Genomic DNA, 21,547 nt, shown 5'->3' with positions numbered 1-21,547 from the left:
CCAGTTTAAAATGAGCGCCTGGGGGTCTTAGTGACCCCACACTCAGGCTTAGCCACCATGGCAACACAGGGAATAGGGCAGAATTGTAAGAAATGGAGTCAGAGACATGTGGGCTCAGACCATAGCTCCATGGCCTCCTTAACCTTTCTCAGCCCTGTTTCCTCACCCGATAATAGTACCCGTGTCCTACCAGGTTTTGACAGCTAAAAGACACACGTATGCACACATACATACACAGATATGTATAGACGCGGATATACACGTAGCACAGTGGCTGGTGTGTAGACAGCACTCAGGAAGCATGGGCACCATTATGGAGGGTGTTAATGGAAGTCGGAGCTCCAGGTCATTTGGGGAGGGATCCAGGTGCAACTGAGCACTCATAAGGCACTAGTTACTACCTCTCAGGAAGCTCACTGGCATGCCTCGGGGTCACTGTGGGGATTAGGAGACAGCCTCTCTGACTACGGCAGCTCCACTTCTATCTGCTTTATATAGGTAGAAGGTATGTGGGAGTTCTCACCTTAGTGGTTCTCAGCTGGGGGTGATCTTGCCCCCGAAGGGTATTTGACAATGTTTGGAGACATTTTTGGTTGTCACAACCTGGGGTGGGGGGTGGAGATTGCTATTGGCATCTCATGGATCGAGGCCAGGGCTGCTGCTACAGATCTTACATGTACAGGACAGCCCACCACAAAGAGTGACCCGGCACAAATGTCAGGAACGGCAGGGTTGGGAAACCCTGGTGCATATGCATATGGAGGGGGCAAGAGGAGTCTGTGCATGACTTTTATGTGGTTAAGAGTCTAGGAATGAAATTAGGAAACCAGGTGATAATAGTTCATCTGGAAAGAGACGCCTGGTTGCTGAGAGGTCCCTTAGGAATGGTGGGGCTGAGTCAGCTGAGCCCAAGCGTGGAGGGAGAACAGTCTGCAGGAAGGAGGCACTGTCCACGTGGACAAGGTGTCACAGGGGCTCTGTGTGGCTCCAGGCCTAACAGGATGATGGCACAGTGAAGCCAGTGTGGCCAGTATGAAGCTGTTCTTTCTGGGGTCAGAGCTGTCCAGCTGGGGAGCAGACTGCTGGTGAGGGACGTACGGCCCACCATGGAAATGGGATCTGGACTGATTCCATATCAGTAAAATGGTTGGTGCTGAAAAACTGAATTTCAAAACTTCAAATCATGTTCCAGTTGTATTCATTGGGTCGAGTAGTCATATCACTATGTGGCCCTCAGCCTGGCGTTGACTGAGAGGTGATAGGTGGGTGCCTGGAGTTGGCCTTTTAGTGTGAGAGCATCACTGGAAAACTGGCCTACATTTTACTCAATCCACGTACCACCTGAGCATCATTTTCCAGCTCAAGACCAATTTTAATATTGATCTGGTCATATTTTTTCCTTATTACCAGGATCCCCAATTAGGTAACTCTTAAAGCCTCTGGTGAGAAATTGGCCTTTAATATTAGGTTGAGTTGCCGTTTCTGTTGCTGTTTTTATAGATCAAAAGCAGTTGAATATTAGCAATTTCATATGGTTCAACCAGCTACAGGATTGAGAGTGACATTTGTAATTTACATGCAGATTACTTTATATTCTTCCTAAAGGAACTCTGTACAAATGCCACATCCCCGTGCAAAGTTCTGGGTAACCTCGGCATCTAAAGCTAGGCTGTTACCTACATCATCCACATCTGGCGCTCACCAGCAGCCAGGCCTCGGCCAGCGTACCTATAACGGACCTTCTTCTGACAGACATAAGACATTCAACAAAGTGGTGTTTCCCTGCCTAGAAATGGGCTTGTCCTCACCTTTTGCATCTTCCTAGTAGGAAGAGAGATTCTTTTAAATCTGAATACCCTCCAAAAGGACACCCCCTGTCCCGCTCTCTTGCCTGACTTTGTTCCTCAGCATTTAGAAAGGGGCCAGATGTCAGTTATGTCTCAGGAAAGGTGAATTTTTGTTTTTTGAAAGAAAGCAATGTGCTCAGAGAAGTAAGCCAGACTCAAAAGGACAAATCCTGTATGATTCCATTTCTAGGAGGTACCTGAAACAGCCAGGTTCCTAGAGACAGAAAATAGAAGGGAGGTTGCCAGAGGCTGGGGAGGGAGGAACAGGGAGTTAGTGTTTAAGGGGTCCGAGTTCTGTGGCTAGATGGTGATGATGGTTGTACCGCAATGTGAATGCACTTAGTGTCATTGAACTGTACACTTACAGATGGTCAAGATGGTAAATTTTGTGTTACATGTATTTTGCTACAATGGAGAAAAGGAGCCAGCTTGTCCATTGCCATATGCTAAAGTCAGCTCCAGCTCTGGTGTTCATCTAAAAAGAGAAGGTGGGGAAAATGCTTAACATTCCATCCTTATGTTGTCATCAAACTTAAGTGAAATTAGGACATGGCGTCACCAGCTGGGCTCCCTAAAATATTGTCCCTTCCACCAGGCCATCTTATAGCTACCGTATGTTCTTGTTAGGGTGATAGTACTTCAGAGAATTTTGAGTGTGTGCTAAGCCTTGATGGATGAAATTGTTCAAATTTGTGGAACCAGGTGTCTTAGGACAGACAGTGCTGTAGTCAGGCCCAGTGATTACCTCCTGGCCTGTTTTTGGTTTCCAGGGCTACTTCCAAAGCATATCCACAGTCTCCAAAGAATGCAAAGCCGCCATCCCCAGGGTCTCCCATGAAGTACCGCTTACCTGCCTTGCCCAGCCAGGAAACGCCCAAGAAGAAAGCGGAGAAAGAGAAGAGCAACAAGGAAAGGGAAGGGGCCCTGACTCAGCGGGTGGCCAGCCCACACGGGGAGGATGCCCCAGAGAAGCATGTGGTGGACAAGCACATCACCGAGAAGCAAGCGGCCGCTGGAGGGAAGGCCGAGAGCAGTGGAGGTAGGCCCTCCTTGCTGACGCTACCCCGGCCTCGACTTTCCTGGGCCAGTTCGCCCTCTGACCCAATTCATGTGGGTGGGAACCGCATGTTTGGGGTAGAGAGGAGTTTTTCCTAAGATAGCTGCATGCACTCGTGCTTTCTCAGGCTTGCGCATTGCCTGAATCCTTTCCCTTGGTCTCCTGAGGGTCCTGGTGGAGGAGATGTCGGGATGCGGAGCTGCATCTGGCCAGCAGCGTCACTTCCCACAGAGGCTCTTCCTTTAGTCCTGTAAACTGCTGTGATGCATGCAGTGAGTTCACCCAGATGGACGCAGCGGTGGTGGCTGCTGTGGGACTTGCCAGTGGCCCTATCTCTCCTCCTGGCCTTTTCACTACCTTCCTCTGTGAAATGCATCCAGGTCACAGGCCCCTTCCCCCCCCATTGCACCATCTCTGCTCTGGGCCTAATTGTGCTAGTCCTGCAGCATTTCCTGTCCCCCACTGGGTTGGGCGTTTCATTTCCAAATGGCAGCTGCCATGTGAGTGCAATCAGTGTTTCATTTGCCTTGATCTTTTCCTCTGATGCAGCCTCAGGGAAGCCCACAGCAGGCACCACCGATGCAGGAGAGGCTGCGAAGATCCTGGCCGAAAAGAGAAGACAGGCCCGGCTGCAGAAGGAACAGGAGGAGCAGGAACGGCTGGAGAAGGAAGAACAAGACAGGTATGGGGGTGCTCAGAGTTTTGCCGCGATCTCACAGAAAAGGCTGTGGTGAAAGAGCAATTCGCCTTTCTTACCAGAGCTTTGGAATTGATGAAACCTCGGCAGAAATGTAGGTCTGCACGGCTGGTGTTCAGAAGACTGCATCTTCTATTAGATGTCATTAAGAGCAGTGGAATTTTGCTCTTTTCACAGGACCTGGAGGCTCATAGCTCCTGGATCTAAATGTCACCAGAGGCATCCCGTTCCCCTCTTGGAGTCTAGGACTAGCCAGGCCTCGTAGAGCCATCAAAGGAGTTTGAGCTTTCTTTATAGAATGAGATTCTCCCTGAAAAGACGGGATATAGAGGTTTTGATTCTGCTTCTCTAATCATGTTTCCCTGCCCCCCCCAAATTATCCTAATTCACACCCCCAAGTGAGGGAGAGGAGCGTTGAGCAGAGGCCCCTGGATGGGGTGGAAGCCGACCTCATAGTCTGCGAGATGGGAGGTACAGGGGCTCCCATCCTGGACCGTGACCGAAAACGTCGTGACACTGGTCCCTAAACTTTGGAAGGTGTCCGAATCATCTCGGGAATACAGTGAAAACACCCAGCCCAGGCCCTGTCCTGCCTCAGCAGCTTGCCCAAGTCTGAGAACCACAGCTTTGTTTATATCAGGCACTTGGTCAAATACAGACAGCCTGCCTTTTCTGATCTTTGAATTCAGAGAGGAATGCGTGTTGAGGGACAAGGTAGATTTTATCTCTAAACTGATAAAGGAAGCTTTTAGGATCATCACAGAGTGCAGTCCAATACTATGTAGAGAACTGACATGACAGAAGCCCGGCACTGAATTGAGAGTAATAAAAAATAGCGTATTCTTGATCCTGAAGTGACCTTGGCAAGTCCTTTGTGGTCTCTGATTACAAGTTGGCTGATTTGTTTCTTAAAAGGGCAAGGGTGGTAGGTCTGGGTGGTGCCTTCTTCAAATTCCGGACTTCTCTGTTCATTTTCATACCTCCAGCCTATTGGTCAACAGCGGCAGATCTTGTTGAGTGTTGTGCCTGGGCTGGTGTGGGTGGGCCACAGGATGTGTGAAGGGAGGTCTCGGGAGATGAAAATGAGTGGCAGGACCTCAGATGACACCTTGGTAATCGCAGGCCCTGAGCAGGGGAGTAACATGATTGTAGCTGTGTGCTGAGGAAGGTGAAGTCCTTTAGCTCCCAGCGACCACCCTCTCTCGCCTTTTCTTCACTGCCCAGCTCCTGAAAGACTTGATTACGCGCCCTGTTTCCTCAGCCACATTCGGTCTTCGTACCTCACACTCACCGTTCCTCCTAACTGTGGGCGCTTACCCACGTTTTTGTTGACTTGCACCTTGTCGAGCTCGCCCTTCTTCTTTGACCTCCCCTTCTTGGCCTCCTCTGTCCACCCCACTTCCCCTCACATGTTGCCTGGGCTCCCAGCCCTCAGTGCTTGGCCATCTTCACCTGACAAGCCCTCCAGAACAGTGGTGCTCCCTCCTGCTCTGCCAGTGCCCTCGTTGTGCTGCCGGTTTCAAAGGATGTGGGGTCACATCGCACACCCTGCTTTTATATTGAGCACTTGGTGAACTAAACCAACTCGGCTCCCATCTCCCTTTCTACCCTCATTTCCCCTTTGCTTCTGTTGCTGAAGCTCATTTCCTCTTACTTTGTAAACCTTCAATACTTTGTGGTTGGTACAAGGGAGGCACTAAATTACACGCGTATTGGTGACTCCTGAGTCTGCGCCTATGGCCCGGTCTCTCGCTGTCCAGTACCATGGCCTCTAGTCGCATGTGGCTGCAGAGCTGTAAATTCACTAAAGTTAAGTAGACTTCAGTTCCTCGGCTGTACTAGCCACATTTCAAGTGCACAACAGCTACATGGCTAGTAGCTACCAAAATGGGCAGCACAAATCTCTAGAGCATTTCCCTCATGGTCGAAAGTTCTGTTGGATAGCACTGGTCTAGAACTTAGAGGCTGTATTTCTAACTGCCGTGTGTTTCCATTGGACTATGTCGCATATGCACTTCACACCGAGCATTTCCAAAGCAGGCCTTGCTATCTTTCTCCCAAACTTCCTATTCCTTTCACAGGTTCTGCGCTCCCATCTCTCCAAGCACCCAAATCAGAAGTGTCAGAGCCAGCTCTCAACTCCTCCCTGTCACTCCTCCTCGGTATCCCATCAGTTGTCGGGCCCGTCTGGGTTGCCTCTTCAGCATCTCTCTCCTCTCCCTTCCCCTCCAGCCCTTCCTTTCCTCTGAGCTCCGGCCCCTGTTGTCTGTCACCTGGACTGTGTCTGTGGCACCCCAGCTGAAGTCCCTGCACTAGGTCTCCCAGAGCTTGTTCACTGTCCACACTGTGTCCCCAGTGACTACTCACACATAAGTGTCATTGTCACTTTCACATTCTTGAACAAGCTAGCGAGCGACTCCCCTGCCTATAGGACCCATCCCAACCTACCAACAGGCCTTCAGAGCCAGCCATGACCTGGCCACCAGCCTCCCTTCCACCTCCAGCACCCTGGCACCGGCATGCAGGGCTCCCCGACCTGCCCGCATCATGCAGTTCCACACCTCCACTTTTACTCTTTCCCACGTACATTCATGCTCCTCACCAAACATACATTATTTTCTCCAGACTCAGGTCAAGCTTAGATCCCTGTCTTCAGCCTTTCTCCCTGCACCAAGGAGAGAACTCACGTCTCCCACTCTTTCCCCTTTCTGAGCCCAGCTCTTCAGCTGACTAACACAGCCTTGTCTGCTCACAGGCCCACTTCTGCCTAATAAGCACCTTAAAAGGCTGACATACTGACTTTGGATCGCAGGTACTGGCACTCAGTAAATGTACGAGGAAGGCAGAGAGGGAGGAAGAGGCCCAACTAAGACGTCATTGCTAAGACAGTCATAGGCTAAGAGAAGGTGTGGGCTAACGCAATGTGGCGAACATAGACCTGGAAGGGGAGGGTGAGCTCCCATCAGGTGGTCCCGCTCTGGTCTATGGCCTTGCACAACCCAACAGAAAGGGGCCAATTCCAAGTTGATGCTAATGTTTGATTCTAAGGACTTAGGAGAAGGGTATACCCAATAAACAGTAAAGGAAGGACAGAAGGGATTCGTTTTAGAGTATAAAGCTATCCATTTGCTTTTAGGTAAATTGAGTTTAAGGGGCCTGCAAAGTGTCCCCGGGTTTGGAAATGGGGTTGACGCCTGGGGTCTAGGTGAAAATGAGAGCAGTACACTTGACCCAAAACCAGTTTTCCTCTCTCTTGCCAGAATATGTAGCCTTGCATAGTACCACATGGGAGGTGAGAAAGTACTAGACAACCTGGGGGTGGAACACAGCAGATGCCCCTTGGAATAAGACCATTCTCACATCTGTTTTATGCTTAGAGTCAGTAGTCAAAGCCACAGAAATGTGGTTGCCAGATGAGAGAATATGGAGAAAAATAAAGATACTCGAGCCAAACCGCGGAAAGCTGGTTATTGTCACAAACTGGTGAGGAAAACACCATGAGGGATGAGACCATTCCGAGCAAGAGTCCAGACAGCTGGGCCTAGGCAGAAGATCTAAAGCTGGTCAGGTCCCCACTAGCAGTGATATCAGGGCTGTCTTGGAAGCACACAGAGCAGGAGTCTTGGAATCGAGACAAGGAAGCCTAGAGCCCAGGTGCACCCTGGGGAAGGCACTGGCAGAAACTAGCAGGCTAGAGCTCTTACTGTGATTACCACATGGGGCCTGTTAAGTTACGGTAAGAAGCTGAAATAGCTGCTAGGGACCCACATAGACAGCCATTCAAGTTAGGTAGCCCCCGCAAGCAAGGTCACGTAGCCAGGCTGAAGCTCGGTGCCCACACAGGACTTAGCCCCCGGCCTGGCACTGCAGGCAGAGGTCCTCCGGGTGGCAGGCTATTGGGGTGAGAGCTGGGGCAGGCGGGGCCTCTCCAATGTGCTGTGGTGGGCATGATGGTAGCCAAGGCTGGAAGGAAAAGCCAGGGTGACACAGCCTCATGGGCACAGGGCTGAGAGAGGTCCTCCCAGGAGGGACGTTTAATGCTGTCAAAATCGGCAAGACATGTCAAGACTGAAGAAAGGCTATTGGTCTTGCTGCTTAGTTGATGAGCCGAGGTTTTGGAAGAACATTGTGGAGCTGGTGGAGACATAAGCCAGCTTAGAAGAGGCGAGAGCGTGGAGGCCCTGAACGTGAGCCGGACACACACACGCTGGGAGTGGAAGGCAGGGGAGAGTTGTTTCAGACGCCTGAGACCCGAGTATTTCTGCAGGCTATGGAAAGAAACTTGTAGAAGGGTGAAATGATGGAAGAAAGAGATGGGATTGTGGTCGAACACGGTGCGGGAGAGTGGAATTAGTAACACAGGCGGTGGCATTTACAATCCTTTGCCTAAGGCGAGGACGCAGGGAAATTTCTGAGCAGCACTGCCATAGAGGGGAGAAGTGGAGGAAGCCCAGATCAGGTGGCCCCAGGCTTCTCTGTAAAGTAGTTGGTGATGCCATCAACTAAGGAGGATATTGAACACTGAGAAGGGTGGAGGTTTCCGCAGGGATCGGGGTGGGGGTGGGATAAGAGGCTAGAGTGGCAGCAGAGGCCCAGGGACAGATGAGCAGTCAGCCTTGTTTGGACCATACTCTAGTGTTACCAGCCCAGGAGGGGCACAAGTGGTCTTGGGGGCCACCCAAGCCTGGAGATGGGCAGCCGCGTGGCCTCCATGCCATCCCAGAAATGCTCAGGAGGGGATCAGAGGCCTGGGCCACTGAGAGAAGAGGGAGCAGACACAAGTTACTGCACAGGGCCACCGGGAGTGGGTCAGGGAGAAGGCGGTGAAGGACGGCCTGAGCGCAGATCAAAGAAGGTCAAGTTTAGGATGTTAATTAAAGGTTAAGCTTTTTGAAATGAAAACGTTTAGGCACACAAGGAAAAGGAGACCCACATACTTGTCCACAGGTTGAATGATTGAAGGCTGAGCATGTGTCAGGGATATGGTACAAGTGTGAAAGCTGGGCGGGGCGCAAGGGGAGGCAGGGCCTGGAGGTCCGGGGTTGTTAAATGAAGAGTCTCACCAATGGCTGGTGACTGGGGGACAGATGGATCCGCTGAGTGAGGACCATGGTGCACAGTTTTCTAGTATTTTCTACCTGGTGAGGAAGGAGGATGGGTTTGGGGTGACTGATAAGAACAAGGACAGAGAGGGTGACACAACTGCACACAGGTCTGGGGAGGGTAATGATGACAATGCGATGGGGTGTGGGCAGCTGGTAGCAGCAGGGCTGTAGGGAAATGGCGGAGTCCAAGTTCTCTCTCACTCGTTAAGAAGGAACAGAGAATGTTCATCCTTGGAGAGGATATTGAGGGACTCAGTTACACATAGGCGAAGCCAGTTTTGACCTGCTCTGGGGGAAGCAGAGTGTGGTTAATGGGGGCAGTTTTGTCTGTAACAGGAGGGACAGGCAGGTTCACGGGCCTGGGGGAGGTTCTGTTGTAGGTGATTATGGAGACTTAGGGGCAAGAGGATGTGTTACTTAACTGCGCGTGTGCATTGGGCACCTCCGAAGTCCTCATGGTAAAACAGAAGAAACAGTGGCTTTTCACATCCTGAAGATGAAGATAACGGTGAAGCAGTTTGGGCATTAACTCACACGCAACGTATCCTTTTTATATTAACTTCTCTGGGACAGTCACAACTGGCTCCTTAAAACAGATGAGAACTGAAACAGTGCTCTGATTAACCTCTGGAGAAATCCTGCACTCCACATGGCCCTGGGTGGTAACCGCGCTGAGCAGACTTAGTCTGTCATTGCGGAAGCGAAGGAGTGCGGTTGCTTTCTGATAAGGCTCCATGATGCTCTTCTCTACAGACCTCCAGAATATCTGCTAATAATGACAGTTTTTCCAGCCATTTTGGGGCACTGCAGCCCCTGCTGATACAGAGTATGTTGTCACGTACTGTTAGTCTTAGACTGATGTCTTTAAGTATTTCTTTACCTTTTAAAATACCTCTTTGGTGACACATAAGCTAATTGTCTCCATGATTCCTGAAGCCAACCATTAGGATGGAAGGATGTTCTTTTTAAATTTTGATCCTCTTATAACAATATAAAGCACCCAGTAAGTCACTGGCACACGCTTCCAAATAAAGGGAATTTGTGAAAAACGTACAGATTTATAGATGCACTTACAAAGACATCGGGAGTTGGAGAGAGCACTCATTTGCAGTGGTAAGACAGACTAGTATTGGGGAATCTACCTAGAGCCAGGCATTGTCCTAAGTGCTTCCCATGCATTATTAACTTACTTAATTCTCACAGTGATGTCGTGGAGCCAATAATACAGCTATTCCCATTTTTAAAATGGGCATCAGAAATGATGAGTGACTTTCCAAGGAAGGGTCACATAGTGAGTGGCACAATCAGAACGCAATCTTGGTCTTGCCCATATGTCACATTGCCAGTAACACACTGCAAGATGGGTATGATTTCTCAAGTGTTTTATAGATTAGGAAAATAAAACGTGTGAGCAAGAAGAGCCTTAGAAATGTAAAAACAGGCGCTTAGATGTTACAGAATTTCCCCTCACTGCTTAGAGTTCATTATCATCACATCACCAACCATTCATCTGTGGATGAAAAATGTCTAAATGCCACTTAGTTTTTATATAGCAAAGAATAAAAGCTAAAATAGACTTTTAAAGATTGCCAAAATAAATGGAAATAGATATTTTAATTTCTGCATTAAATGTCAAGTTTCTTTTGAGCATTTTCTTCCATTTGCTGCTTCAGAAATCATATACCAATTAGAACCCAAAGTGAACTTTTTGAGCCCATAGTCACTGCTCTTAAATTGCTGACTGGTTTATATATGTATATATGTAAGTATATGGACTGGAGTGGCTTTCCGAGAAGGCTGAGTCATTTTCTTAAGTGGATACTAATTCAAGTGCGCGTGTCTGTGACTCTGTCACACATTATGCTCTAGTGTCAGCACAGTTCTTTGGCAGTTTGCCTTTTGAGCGTGTCATTGTCTTCTAACAACAGTTATGTTCTCAAAAGGCTGGAGAGAGAGGAATTGAAAAGAAAGGCAGAGGAGGAAAGATTTCGCTTAGAAGAGGAAGCCCGTAAGCAGGAAGAGGAAAGGAAGCGGCAGGAAGAGGAAAAGAAGCAGCAGGAAGAGGAAGAGAAGAGACAGAAGGAAGAGGAGGCCAAGAGGAAGGCCAAGGAGGAGCTGCTGTTGAAAGAAGAGCAAGAAAAGGAAAAACAAGAAAAAGAAAAGCAGGAAAAAGCCATGATTGAAAAGCAGGTACCGTATGAATCTTCATATAGCCTTTCCTTAATGGCCTTAGTTAATACTAGGTAAAATTAGGAAAATTTGAATAGCTCATAATAGTCACTTGAAGTGTTTTCTGAAATTAACTGGGCTGGTTATTAAATATGAGTTACTTTGGGCAATAAAAGTGAAGTTGGTAATGTTTGCTGTATGTCAGTTCGGGTTCCCTCAACATTGGACCCTGGATGAGGTTTGGGTGCTGGTTGTTTACCTGAGAGAAGGTCCCAGGAAGCTGGTAGGGGACTGAGAGGAAAGCCCATGTAAGCGCGTGGATGAATGGGTCACTGTGTGCAACTGGAACTCTCCTGTTGGGACCAAGAGACTCTGCAGCGTGCCTTAGAATTGTCCCTCTAAAGGCTGAGGAAACGGTTATTTATTTACCAACTCCTGCTTCTCGTGGCTGAAGGTCACTCCTAACCACACATACTCTTCATCGCCAGAGATCCTGGCTGTATGGGAACTGTCTGCAGGTGATTTGTATATGTGCTGCTGAATCGAGCACATCTGCAGGCGATTTGCATGGTGGACCAAGGGTGTGCGTGAGGCCCAGCCATGTGTGCTGCATTGCAGAGCTGGCTGGGTAAATGCACATTGAGTAGCGGTGCAGCACCCACTTTGGGGTCGATGAGGAGGTGCAGGCACAGGTGCAAACCTCGGGGAATTACGCCAGTGTCTTCCTAGCTTAGTAAAGCCCGTGCCTTGCTTTACCTGTTCCTATCAGAAGGAAGCAGCAGACGCAAAGGCCCAGGAGGCGGTTAAACAGATGCGTCTAGAAAGAGAACAGATCATGCTGCAGATTGAGCAGGAGCGACTGGAGAGGAAGAAGGTAAGGGCCGACGGATTAGGAGGGCTTAGGGGGAGACAGGAACAGGACGTAAATCCCGATTTTTTTCCCCACTTGTTGCGTAGAATGATCTTAGAATTGTCAAATTAGGTCAAGTTCATTGATAGTGCTGCTAATTATATCTTAATTAGTTTTGTCATTTTGCTCTAACAGTTACTGAGAGAGGAGTGATAAAAGCTCCATCTGTGATTGTGAATTTGTCTGTTTCTCCTTCCAGTTCTATCAACTTTCGTTTTAGGTTTTGAAACTGTTGTTAGGTGACTACATATTTCAAATTATGAATTTTTCCTGTTGAATTGACACCTTTATCATTATGAAATATCCTTTATCTCTAGTAATACTTGTCTTCCAGTCCTTTGTCAGCCTTTTAACGATTAGCATCTGCATAGTAAATCTTTTTCCATCCTTTTACTTTGAACCTATGTGTGTCTTTATAAGTGTGTGTCTTGTAAACAGCATATAGTCAGGACTTGTTATTTTAATCCAGTTTGGTAGTCTTTCTTTAAATTGGAGTGTGTAGTCCATTTACATTTAATGCACTTGTGGATAAAGTTGGGTTTCAGCTGGCTGATTATAAAGGACCATTGTTATGGTGTCTTAGCTCCAGCCTGGGCTTTGTGTTGCTGTAGGCCTGGGAGCTGGGAGACCAATCTGTGCTCCCCCCTCCTGACTTGCACCTCAGCCTCTAGAACGGCAGGTGGTGATTTGGTGATCTTTAGATAACCTAAGGAGAGGGAGGAGAAAGATGGGATATAAATTCAATGTGGATTCGAGATACTTACTAATTCACTTCTCAAGCATTTGACCTTGTTCATAGGGTAGAGGTGTATCTCTGCAAAACCAATGGAAAACTTTGAGTTTTCTGAGAAATGTGAAATTGCATATAGACCTAGCCACTTTGGTATGTTTTTGGTCTTGTAGTCCTCTTACCTGGTTCTTTTTGGTTTCCAGAGAATAGATGAAATCATGAAGCGAACAAGGAAGAGTGATGTGTCTCCAGAAGTGAAGGTAGGCATTCGGTGTACCATTTTAATACTTCATGTACTGAATAAAAAGAATAGCAGAATCCATTCAGTGGAACTGTAGGTCTTGGAGAGGATTCGCCAGAAAAAATGGACTCTTCCTGCTTTATTCCTGGCTAGATTAAGGAGGCTGTAGGTGCCTGAAAAGAGAGGAGTTTCAGAGATGGGGGTCACTTAAAAATTTCCTCAGAGAAATGGGGGTGGGGTGGGGGCGGGGGTGAGGGAAGACATAGTAGTCCATGAATACAAAAGAGAGTGGTGACCTAGTACTAAGGGAAACACGCTGATTTGTGGTAAGCTCAGAAGACTCAAAGAGTGATCATGGAGCAGGCAGATGGCCCAGCATGGTTCCAGAAATCCTCTGATGCTTTTCAGAAGCATTTGTCTTTGTATGTAAAGTCAGCCTTCCTTCTGTTTGTTTTCAGAAAGAAGACCTAAAAGTGCAGCTTCAGCCTGCTGTGTACGTGGAAAAGAAGGCAAAGCCAGTTGTCCCGGACAAAATAGGTGAGTAGAGGTCTGGTCCTTAGGTTCTTGCTTTCAGCATGAAGGCTCGAAGCACGTCCTGCAGGGGACAAGCACCCATGGGTCCTAACAGCATGATTGCTGGAAGGGACCTGTGCAGTGTCCCTTCCCTGCTGGAGTTTCCATGTGCAGCACAAGTCTGTCAGGTGCATTTGGAGACCACTGAGTTCCTTGGTTACTCTGATCATCGCAGCCAGGATCTACCTGTCTGCGGGCCCCTGCGGCTTTCCGGTTAGCTTAACTGCTGGGCAGGTTCTGTTAAGAACTGACGGCTGTTCTATGACGGTTTCTCCTGTTTTCCACTCCTGAGTGGTCCAGCTCTTTTCCAGCATGTACACTCAGAACTCCGAGGTTAGAATATTTCATGGTAGCCAAAGTCAGAAAAGGTGTATCCATCTCAGAGTTACTCTTCACGTTTTTCCTTTGCCTTGTGGCTCAAGAACCTACTTCCAGAACTGAGGACCTATACAGTGTACGACACCCAACCTCCTGGGTGGGTCCTGAGCCCTGCGCAAATGCTGGGGATATCATTTGTTTTCTCTTCCACTGTGTGAAGATGATTACCTGGGTTTCTTTTTGCAAAAGATGTTGCATTGTTGGTAAAAACAATGGATTAAATTAATTGCCTCGATATATATTTCCTCTGTTGCTCCATTGTTTGGGGTATTTTACGATTAACAGAAGGACTTTGTGTTCTCAATCAGAAATCAACGGATTGAGCACCTGCCAGGAAGTTAACGGTGTGGGGCGGGCTGCCCCAGAAACTTTCCCCCGAGACGTTTTCTCCAATGGGCTTAAACCAGTTGGGGGACTTGTTCATCTGGATGCTCTTGATGGGAAATCAAACAGTCTGGATGACTCAACCGAAGAAGTTCAGTCTATGGATGTGAGGTCAGTCCATTTCTCTCGCGTTTGAGCCTCATCGCCAAACACCTCCGCTGCCTCGGAGTTGATCTCTTTGTGTTTTACACACCCAGGTCACCTCCGGTAGGTGAGCTTGCCGTCCTGGAAAGCTCTCAGTGGTACATTCGTGTCTTGGGTCAGGCTCCTTAGAAGCAGAGCCTGAGGCAGAGGGCCTAGTGCCTGGGACTCATCGGAGACAGTTATCAGGAGAAGGCGGCAGGAGCAGGGAGCAGTATGGGTGGGGGGGTCACTAGGCAAGGATGCTGTCTCAGCTGGTCCCACGGGAGCTCTGGAGGGTGAATTTCCACCAGAGAGAGGCGGCCTTCATGCCAACTTATCTGCCAGCCATTGGCTGTGGGCCACTCAGGGTGGGAGGATGCAGGATCATGTCTGTGGGCATGGGCTCCCATCAGCCCAAGGCACTTGTCAAGAAAACAGGCGGCAGCACTGAGTCCCTAGCTGTCAGCTCTCTCTGCAGCTGGGGGATGGGGGCACCCGCAGGTACAGGAGATCTGGGTGGGGCACTGACAGGGCCCACTTTGTCCAGTGTCTCATGTTCATGTCAGTTTGTCATTAGAGACTTGTTAAAGGAACTAATTTGCTTTCAGATTCTAAAAACTTAAGGAATTCTTAAACTGGTATGTTTGTGGATGACATCACCAGGCAGATTAATCCCAGATGAAAGGAGAAGTCTGTTCATGAGGGGTTGGGGCACAGGCACTGGAACAGAGCCAGCTCCATTGGAGTGGGGGACGGCTCTCTGAGTCAGGAGGGATTGACAGTGTGGCCCAGAAGCTCTGCCAGAGCTCCAGCCACGATCGCTGACTCTGCTCTCCTTGGCTGACTTCTCAGCTCAGTCTGGGGGCGGGGCATGGGGAGGAGGGTCTTTCCCAGGGCAGCTGATTGCAAATATCCCAGCATGTGCACCCTGGCCTTGAGCCAGATATGTGAAAACCCAGGGTCCAGCAGCCCTGTCACCAGTAGGGCGAGTCCTGCACAGTGACAGCAGGGCCTCCTCAGCTCTTGCCTCCAGCTCCCCTGCCACCACTGGCTGCCATCTTGGCAGGCTTCCCCCTCATGGCAGGCTTCCCCTAACTGGCACCACTCTGCCCCTAGGGGAAAACAGCGGAGGCACCTTAAAGGTTAACACAACGTTCTTTCCCCACCTGTATGCTGAGCCAGCTGTGCTTATTCTTTAGTCTGGGTGGGGGGAAGGGATAAGACATGGTCCCTGCCAAGGTACAAGAAAGTGAAGGGGCTTTGTGTGTGCACTGGGATCTCCCTGTGGCCACCTCTGCATTTGAAGAGAGGGGATTCCTGGAGGCTGCGCCCAAGTTTGTGTCCTCCCCAAGCTCTGGCCTGCTGTTTAGACCCAGGAAATGGAGGTGGGGCGGGTGTTTCTGCTAATGAGGCAGTCTGCCCAGGCTGCAGCCATCAGAAGTGGTGTTAGGTCAGCTGCTGCTCAGTGTGAGGGAGACAGCTCTTCTGAGCTTCTGCAGTTCAACGGGTTTTTCTAGATTCTTCTCTAAGATCTTATCAAGGAACAAAAGAACAGACGAACCTGGCAGCAGCCTTACTCTGGCTGTTAAGAGAGACTGCAGGTAACAGGCCCTCAAATGGCAGGCCACCACTCACCTGAGCTAGGCTTGTGGTTGACTCAGCCATGACACTCCTTCCATCTCTAGGGAGAAGAGAGAGAGAGAGACCCAGGCCTGCTGGGCAGGAGCTGGATAAGTCAGGGGGGTGGAGGGAAAGCCTCACTTTAGAGAGGGAGCCGTGGAAGAGATTCAGTGTGCAGGTGACTTGGGGGGATGGTGGGGTCCTTGTTAGCTGTGGCCCCAACCCTCCACACGAACTCTTCCCCAGCATGAGCACATGACGCCCACATGAGCCTGGTAGGGAGAAATGACTGTTCGTCCAATTTTACAGCAGAGGAACCTGAGGCTGGGGAAGGAAAAGCAGCTCACCTAAGGCGCCACTGCTATAGAGGTTGCACCCGGAGCCCCAATGCTAGTCAGGGCCCTTCCTCAGCTCACTTTTAACTTGTAGCATTTGCCTTCTGTCTGGGTTCCCATTTCGAAGGTTTAGGAAATGCTTGCCTCCTCTGCAGTCGAGTGCTGCTGCCTGTGGGTCCTATTTTCTTCCTTCCTGTGAACTTGGCCTCCACAGCCCTGCTCAGCCCACTTCCCTTGTTCTCATCCCAGGTCCTTGTGTCTGTCAGCGTCTCAGATTTGAACTAACTTGTATTTTCCACAGTGTGTTATACGCAAGCTCTGGTTCTAAATCCATCTTCTCTAGAAAAGTAGTATAACAAAGTATTAGAATTAATAGTTCTATCTGTCTATCTGTCTGTCTGTCTCTCCCTCTCCTTCTCCCTCTCCCTTTCTCTCCCCATGCCCCCAGTCCTGTTTCAAAAGAAGAGCTTATCTCCATCCCAGAATTTTCACCAGTGAGTGAAATGATTCCTGGGGTGTCTCTGGACCAAAATGGAACTGGTAATGCCCGAGCTCTGCAAGATCTCTTAGATTTCACCGGCCCCCCCATGTTCCCCAAGAGATCCAGTGAAAATCTCAGCCTGGATGACTGTAACAAAAACCTGATCGAAGGATTTAACAGTCCCAGCCAAGAAAATACCCTGAACACCTTCTGTTGACAAATACAACACCTCTTTAATGAAAGGTACAGTCTTTTGATGATAGTCTACGTCCGTAACTCTCCAACTGGGGTTGTGAAGATAGGGTAAACATCACTCAGCCTCCTGGATGGTCAGTTTTAATTGAAAAATGCAAACAGGAATATGAATATGTGGTATATACTGCAGCACACACAAGACTTGAGATGGATTTCAAGTGAATCCTTCATATGGGAGCCTTCAGTGCAACACCCGCCAAGCCCGCCCCTGCTGTTAGGGGTGTGTGGATGGGATGTGTGTGTGTTGAGAAGCACTGGCTAAAAGTTGGACCAACCATCTGTCTCGAGTAGCACCTGATTTCGAGGCAAAGAGAGAATGCTCTAATACTGGTACAAGGCACTGGTGTTAATAAAATGAATTTCTCCCCTAGTTTTAGTCAGTGACATTGCACATTTTATCGAATTATTCACATATGTTGATGAGTGTTGGGCCAAATGATTTCCAGTTCTGTTGATCCATTCTGGAATCTTTCAAAGCAAACATCTGTTCTTGGAGCATACCTGAGGGAGTGGAGGGGAAGGGGAGAACTGAAGTTTGTGCGCTGAATCTTTTGTTCCCCACTTTTGGCCTTTTTTCTTGCCTAAGACCTTCTAGAAGCTCTTCTCATTTGAGTAAGTTTTATCTATGGATTCTAAACACTCTGGATTTGTGTGCAATTACTTATATACACCTCACATTGGATTTACTTCAGTTTGGGGCTTATTTGTTTTTCAGTGATGAAAACATAAATAGAATTTATCATCAAATTTTTGTGTAACTTAATGACAACTTCCCTCCCACTTTAAACCCTTTTAAAGACGTTTTTATAAATTCTCTGCATACTCTGTCACTTTATTTTTTATGATGCTCCACTCCTATAACAAAACTTCAATGCCTGAGAGGATGTAGTCCAATCTATTTCTCAAATGAGGAAGCAGGTTGAGGAGGCCACAGGGCTACGGTTGGGGTGTGTCATATACTTATTTCTAGCTGACTTCAGCTATTGGCTGTAGACAGCGAGTTTTAGAGTTCGCTTCTCTTGGCTCTGGAGAAAGCAGTTGTGCTTCTTTCACACATAAGAGGGAATGCGTGGCAGGTAATTTTTAGAATAAACCATATGCCTGGTCTGGAAGAGCAGCTGCCTTCTGGGATACTTCAAAAACAAAAACCACCTGAACGTTCTAGTTCTCTGACAGTTATATGGCCTAATATTTGGTATAAAGTATCTTTTGTTGTTAGCATACCTTGAATCCTTCAGCTCACGGACCTCACTATCCAGTAAGGACCAGAAAATACACACAACTTAGGCTCCTCGAATCTATTTTCTACATCTCTAACTAAAAGAAATGCAAAGTCCCTGTCCAAAAAGAAAAAAAAATCTTGGCTAAATAATTGTATCCACACCGCTTATATATTTTCATTTGTCATGTAGTCTAGTTCTCAAATTCTTCACAACTAGGGGTGGTACCACCCCCAAGGGGGGCCACTTGTAAATGTATTGAGGGGTTTTGTTGTCACAACAGCTGGGAGCAGCACTGGCATTTGGGAAACAAAGCTTGGGACATTAAACATCCTGCAGGTTTTAGGACAGTCCCACACAAAGAAAATTTGGCCCACCTAAAAGAATAGTCCTACACAAACTGCTGTAGCACTCCTGTTGAGAGATTCGGTATGAACCAAGGAAATCATAATTACCAAGAAGGTAGAAAGTTGAGCATTTTAGAGAGAGAGAATACTGTAGGTACTACAAAGTGCAAAATACTCAGTCTCTTCGTTCATCTCACCAGGGTTTGTTTGTGAATTGACACAGGTGGTGTTTGGAGAATCCCTGAAGCTGCTGGTGATCACATCCGCTGCTGGCCCTCGGAGGAAGCTCCTGCTGTCCTTAACCACTGGATTCCAAAGTGTTAGATCCCAACGTAAATGTATTCCTAGTTAGTATGTCAAACACTGGCCACCCTTGGTAGAAACCTTGCCACGTTGGCCTTTGTCGGGCTTTAGCAAAGTTTCATGTTACAGTTCTATTTATGAGTTTTCTGCTGCTGATAAAGTGCTTCCTGTACTGCTTACTCTATTATCATAGTGATCCTCCAAAACGCAGTCTTTCCTACTTGGAAATTCATCTTGTAACCATTCTTATTCTCAAAGTTGGAGCACATAAACATGTAGATGTGGTTTCCTGTAAATAATCTAGACATTTACCCAGATTCTCCTTAAACATATACTGAACTTGGGCTGCATATCTCCCTATCTGTGTTTAGAAGGAGAAGAAATTCTGGAGGGTTCCCCCTCTGGGGTTTCTTTGTTGGGCAGTTACTATTAAGAAGCTGTTTTTCATTATTAAGCTTAGTCACCTGCAAAATGTGTTGCCCTACTACTCTTTGGGGGGCTAACAGAATAAGTCTGGCTGAGTAAGGAAGCCATTAACCAGTGTGATGTCTGTTTTCTTATGCATATTCTTATAGACATGGGCAGCTGAATCTAGCAAAAAGCTTTTCATGCGGCACCTTAAAATTTCCAAGGTGTAGTCACTCCATACCATCGAGTGGCTTTTGGGCTGAATGAGTTGTGTGTATCATGCACAGCTAGTTGGTTTTCATGTTGTTGCTATTGTTTTTCTCTTGTATCTTGGGGATTTGTTTGTTTGTTTGCTCTGTATTTGCTCAACTCTAGTAAAACCAGGCACCAATGAAAATCTTATGCTTTGAAACTAGGAGGCCCTGAACTTGGCCAAGTATGTCATTTTAACAGACTTTGACATAAAATCATCTGAACGTGGACAAATGACACTAGAATGTATACTCCATGCGTTTTATGCCATTTAATAAAGTGGTTTTTTTATTGTTTTTGTTTTTTTTTTTTTTTTTTTTTTTTTTTTGTGGTGAAATGTGACTTTCAGATTAAAATGACCTTTTCTTCTTTGAAACTTTTTTTTGACTTGTACAATAGAGAGTTTGAAAAGATCCATAATTCAGACTGAGGTTGCAACCAGGAAATATAAAGAAGTCTCAGTAGTAATCATCTTGTTCATGTGCTTTTAAAACCAGCTACAATATAAGACTTTATTAGTTATGGAAACTGTGTATGTTTGTGTATGTGTATATACTAAATAAAATATATGCCTACACTAATGCAGTGCCAATGATCGTGATGACTGTCGGGGAAAATCTCTTTTATGACAAGCACACAAAATGATAGCATAGTCTGACTTTCAAAAAATGCCTCGCCATCTTCTTACAGCTGTTCTGTTGTGATCTGTTGTACCTCACAGCACCGTTGTGACTGTGGTGATGCCTCGTTTGCATGATGTGTACATTGTGTTTCACGTGAAATACATTTTCACTGAAGAGTCTCATGGCGTGCTAGTGTTTTGTTTCTGTGGGCTCAATGAAGAAATGTGCTGAAACCAAACCAGATTTTTTTTAAAACCCATGTGGGGAAAAAAAACAAAAATCCTGTGTGGGTGTTCTTTCCCTGTCAAACTCATTAAAATTCCTCTGTTGTCAGTTCCAAGTGAAGCCAACTGTGGAAATAAGCGTAAGTGATGAGCTGCTCTAGGACATGATGAACTTCTAAGTACAGTGAAGTTGCTGTGCTTTCAGACCGCTGACGGGAGGGATTTCTGCTAGTTAAGATGCAGTTAACCTTAGTGTAATCTACGAAAACATTCCACCTAGCACTCTGGCATTTAAACAAAATTGCAATTGCAATGGGAACGGTGACCCTTATTTTCCAGTAAGCTGAAACCCAGACCCGCTTTTTTGTATCTAACTCATTTTTTGTTTCTAACTCACGGCTTGCCTGCAGCCAGGGAGACAGTACCAGCCAGGATGGGGAGCCAGGGAGGAGGGCTGGAATGGGGATGTTGGGACCCTCCTGGTAGCTTCTGAGCTGCTATTTCCAAAGCTGGGGACCCAGTCATTGCAGCCTTCCCCAGCTCTGCTGACAAAGCCCCTCCTGAGGGTACAGGAGTGGACCTCTTAACTTTCCATATTCTGGCCTTTGACAGTGCATTTACAAGTGGCTTCTGTTATCAGGAGCTCTGGCCAGAAGGTCACAGTGGAGGCCACTCCTAAGAGCAATTTCTATTTTGCAGACATTCTAAATTTGTCTTAGTATGCACAGCTCTCCTATTAGCAAATGCTTTTGTAAACTAAATTTAGAAAGCAAATGTAAAGAACTAATTTGTTTCTAGAGGTACACCCATTCGTTACATTGGGGCACAGCACAGCTGTCCTATTAGCAAATGCTTTTGTAAACTGAATTTAGAAAGCAAATGTAAAGAACTAATTTGTTTCTAGAGGTATACACCCATTCGTTACATTGGGGCACAGCATAGCTCTCTATTAGCAAATGCTTTTGTAAACTAAATTTAGAAAGCAAATGTAAAGAACTAATTTGTTTCTGGAGGTACACCCATTTGTTACATTGGGGCACAGCACAAGGTGACCTCCATTCCCACTCTTCAGCATCTTTCAGGAAGCTTAACTAGGTAAGAAAATGGAGTGAGAACTCTTAGAAACATTAGAAAAGAGAAGCCTGTACAGTAATGTCTTTGGGTGGAACCCAGGAGAAACAACTGAAAAACTCTTAGAATAGTTTCACAGGGGAGCCAACTACTAAATAAAGAAAAATCAAGTTTTCTTTCCCATTAATGATAAG

General features: G+C 47.2%; 1 protein-coding gene across 13 annotated transcripts in view; it reads left to right on the top strand.

Annotated features, from left to right (window-relative positions):
- The window catches only part of MAP7D2 (MAP7 domain containing 2), a 91,798-nt gene extending 71,561 nt beyond the window's left edge, over window positions 1–20,237 (top strand). For 11 of the 13 annotated variants that reach the window (XM_074323353.1, XM_019755439.2, XM_019755440.2 and 8 more), the window contains 9 exons: window positions 2,618–2,886; window positions 3,454–3,586; window positions 10,650–10,896; window positions 11,645–11,749; window positions 12,719–12,775; window positions 13,215–13,293; window positions 14,016–14,202; window positions 16,618–16,893; window positions 18,696–20,237. In XM_074323353.1, coding sequence (XP_074179454.1) covers window positions 2,618–2,886; window positions 3,454–3,586; window positions 10,650–10,896; window positions 11,645–11,749; window positions 12,719–12,775; window positions 13,215–13,293; window positions 14,016–14,202; window positions 16,618–16,867 — 1,327 coding nt within the window. In that variant the 3' untranslated portion in view covers window positions 16,868–16,893; window positions 18,696–20,237. The remainder of the gene's footprint in view (window positions 1–2,617; window positions 2,887–3,453; window positions 3,587–10,649; window positions 10,897–11,644; window positions 11,750–12,718; window positions 12,776–13,214; window positions 13,294–14,015; window positions 14,203–16,617; window positions 16,894–18,695) is intronic. The other 2 variants (XM_074323356.1, XM_019755443.2) reach the window with 2 other exon arrangements.
- The last annotated feature ends 1,310 nt before the right edge of the window (window positions 20,238–21,547 follow it).

This window comes from Rhinolophus sinicus, chromosome X (assembly GCF_036562045.2).
Source record: "Rhinolophus sinicus isolate RSC01 chromosome X, ASM3656204v1, whole genome shotgun sequence".
Classification (NCBI taxonomy): Eukaryota; Metazoa; Chordata; class Mammalia; order Chiroptera; family Rhinolophidae; genus Rhinolophus; species Rhinolophus sinicus.
The sequence above is the reverse complement of the archived record's forward strand: the minus strand, read 5'-3'. Positions and strand labels throughout refer to the sequence as shown.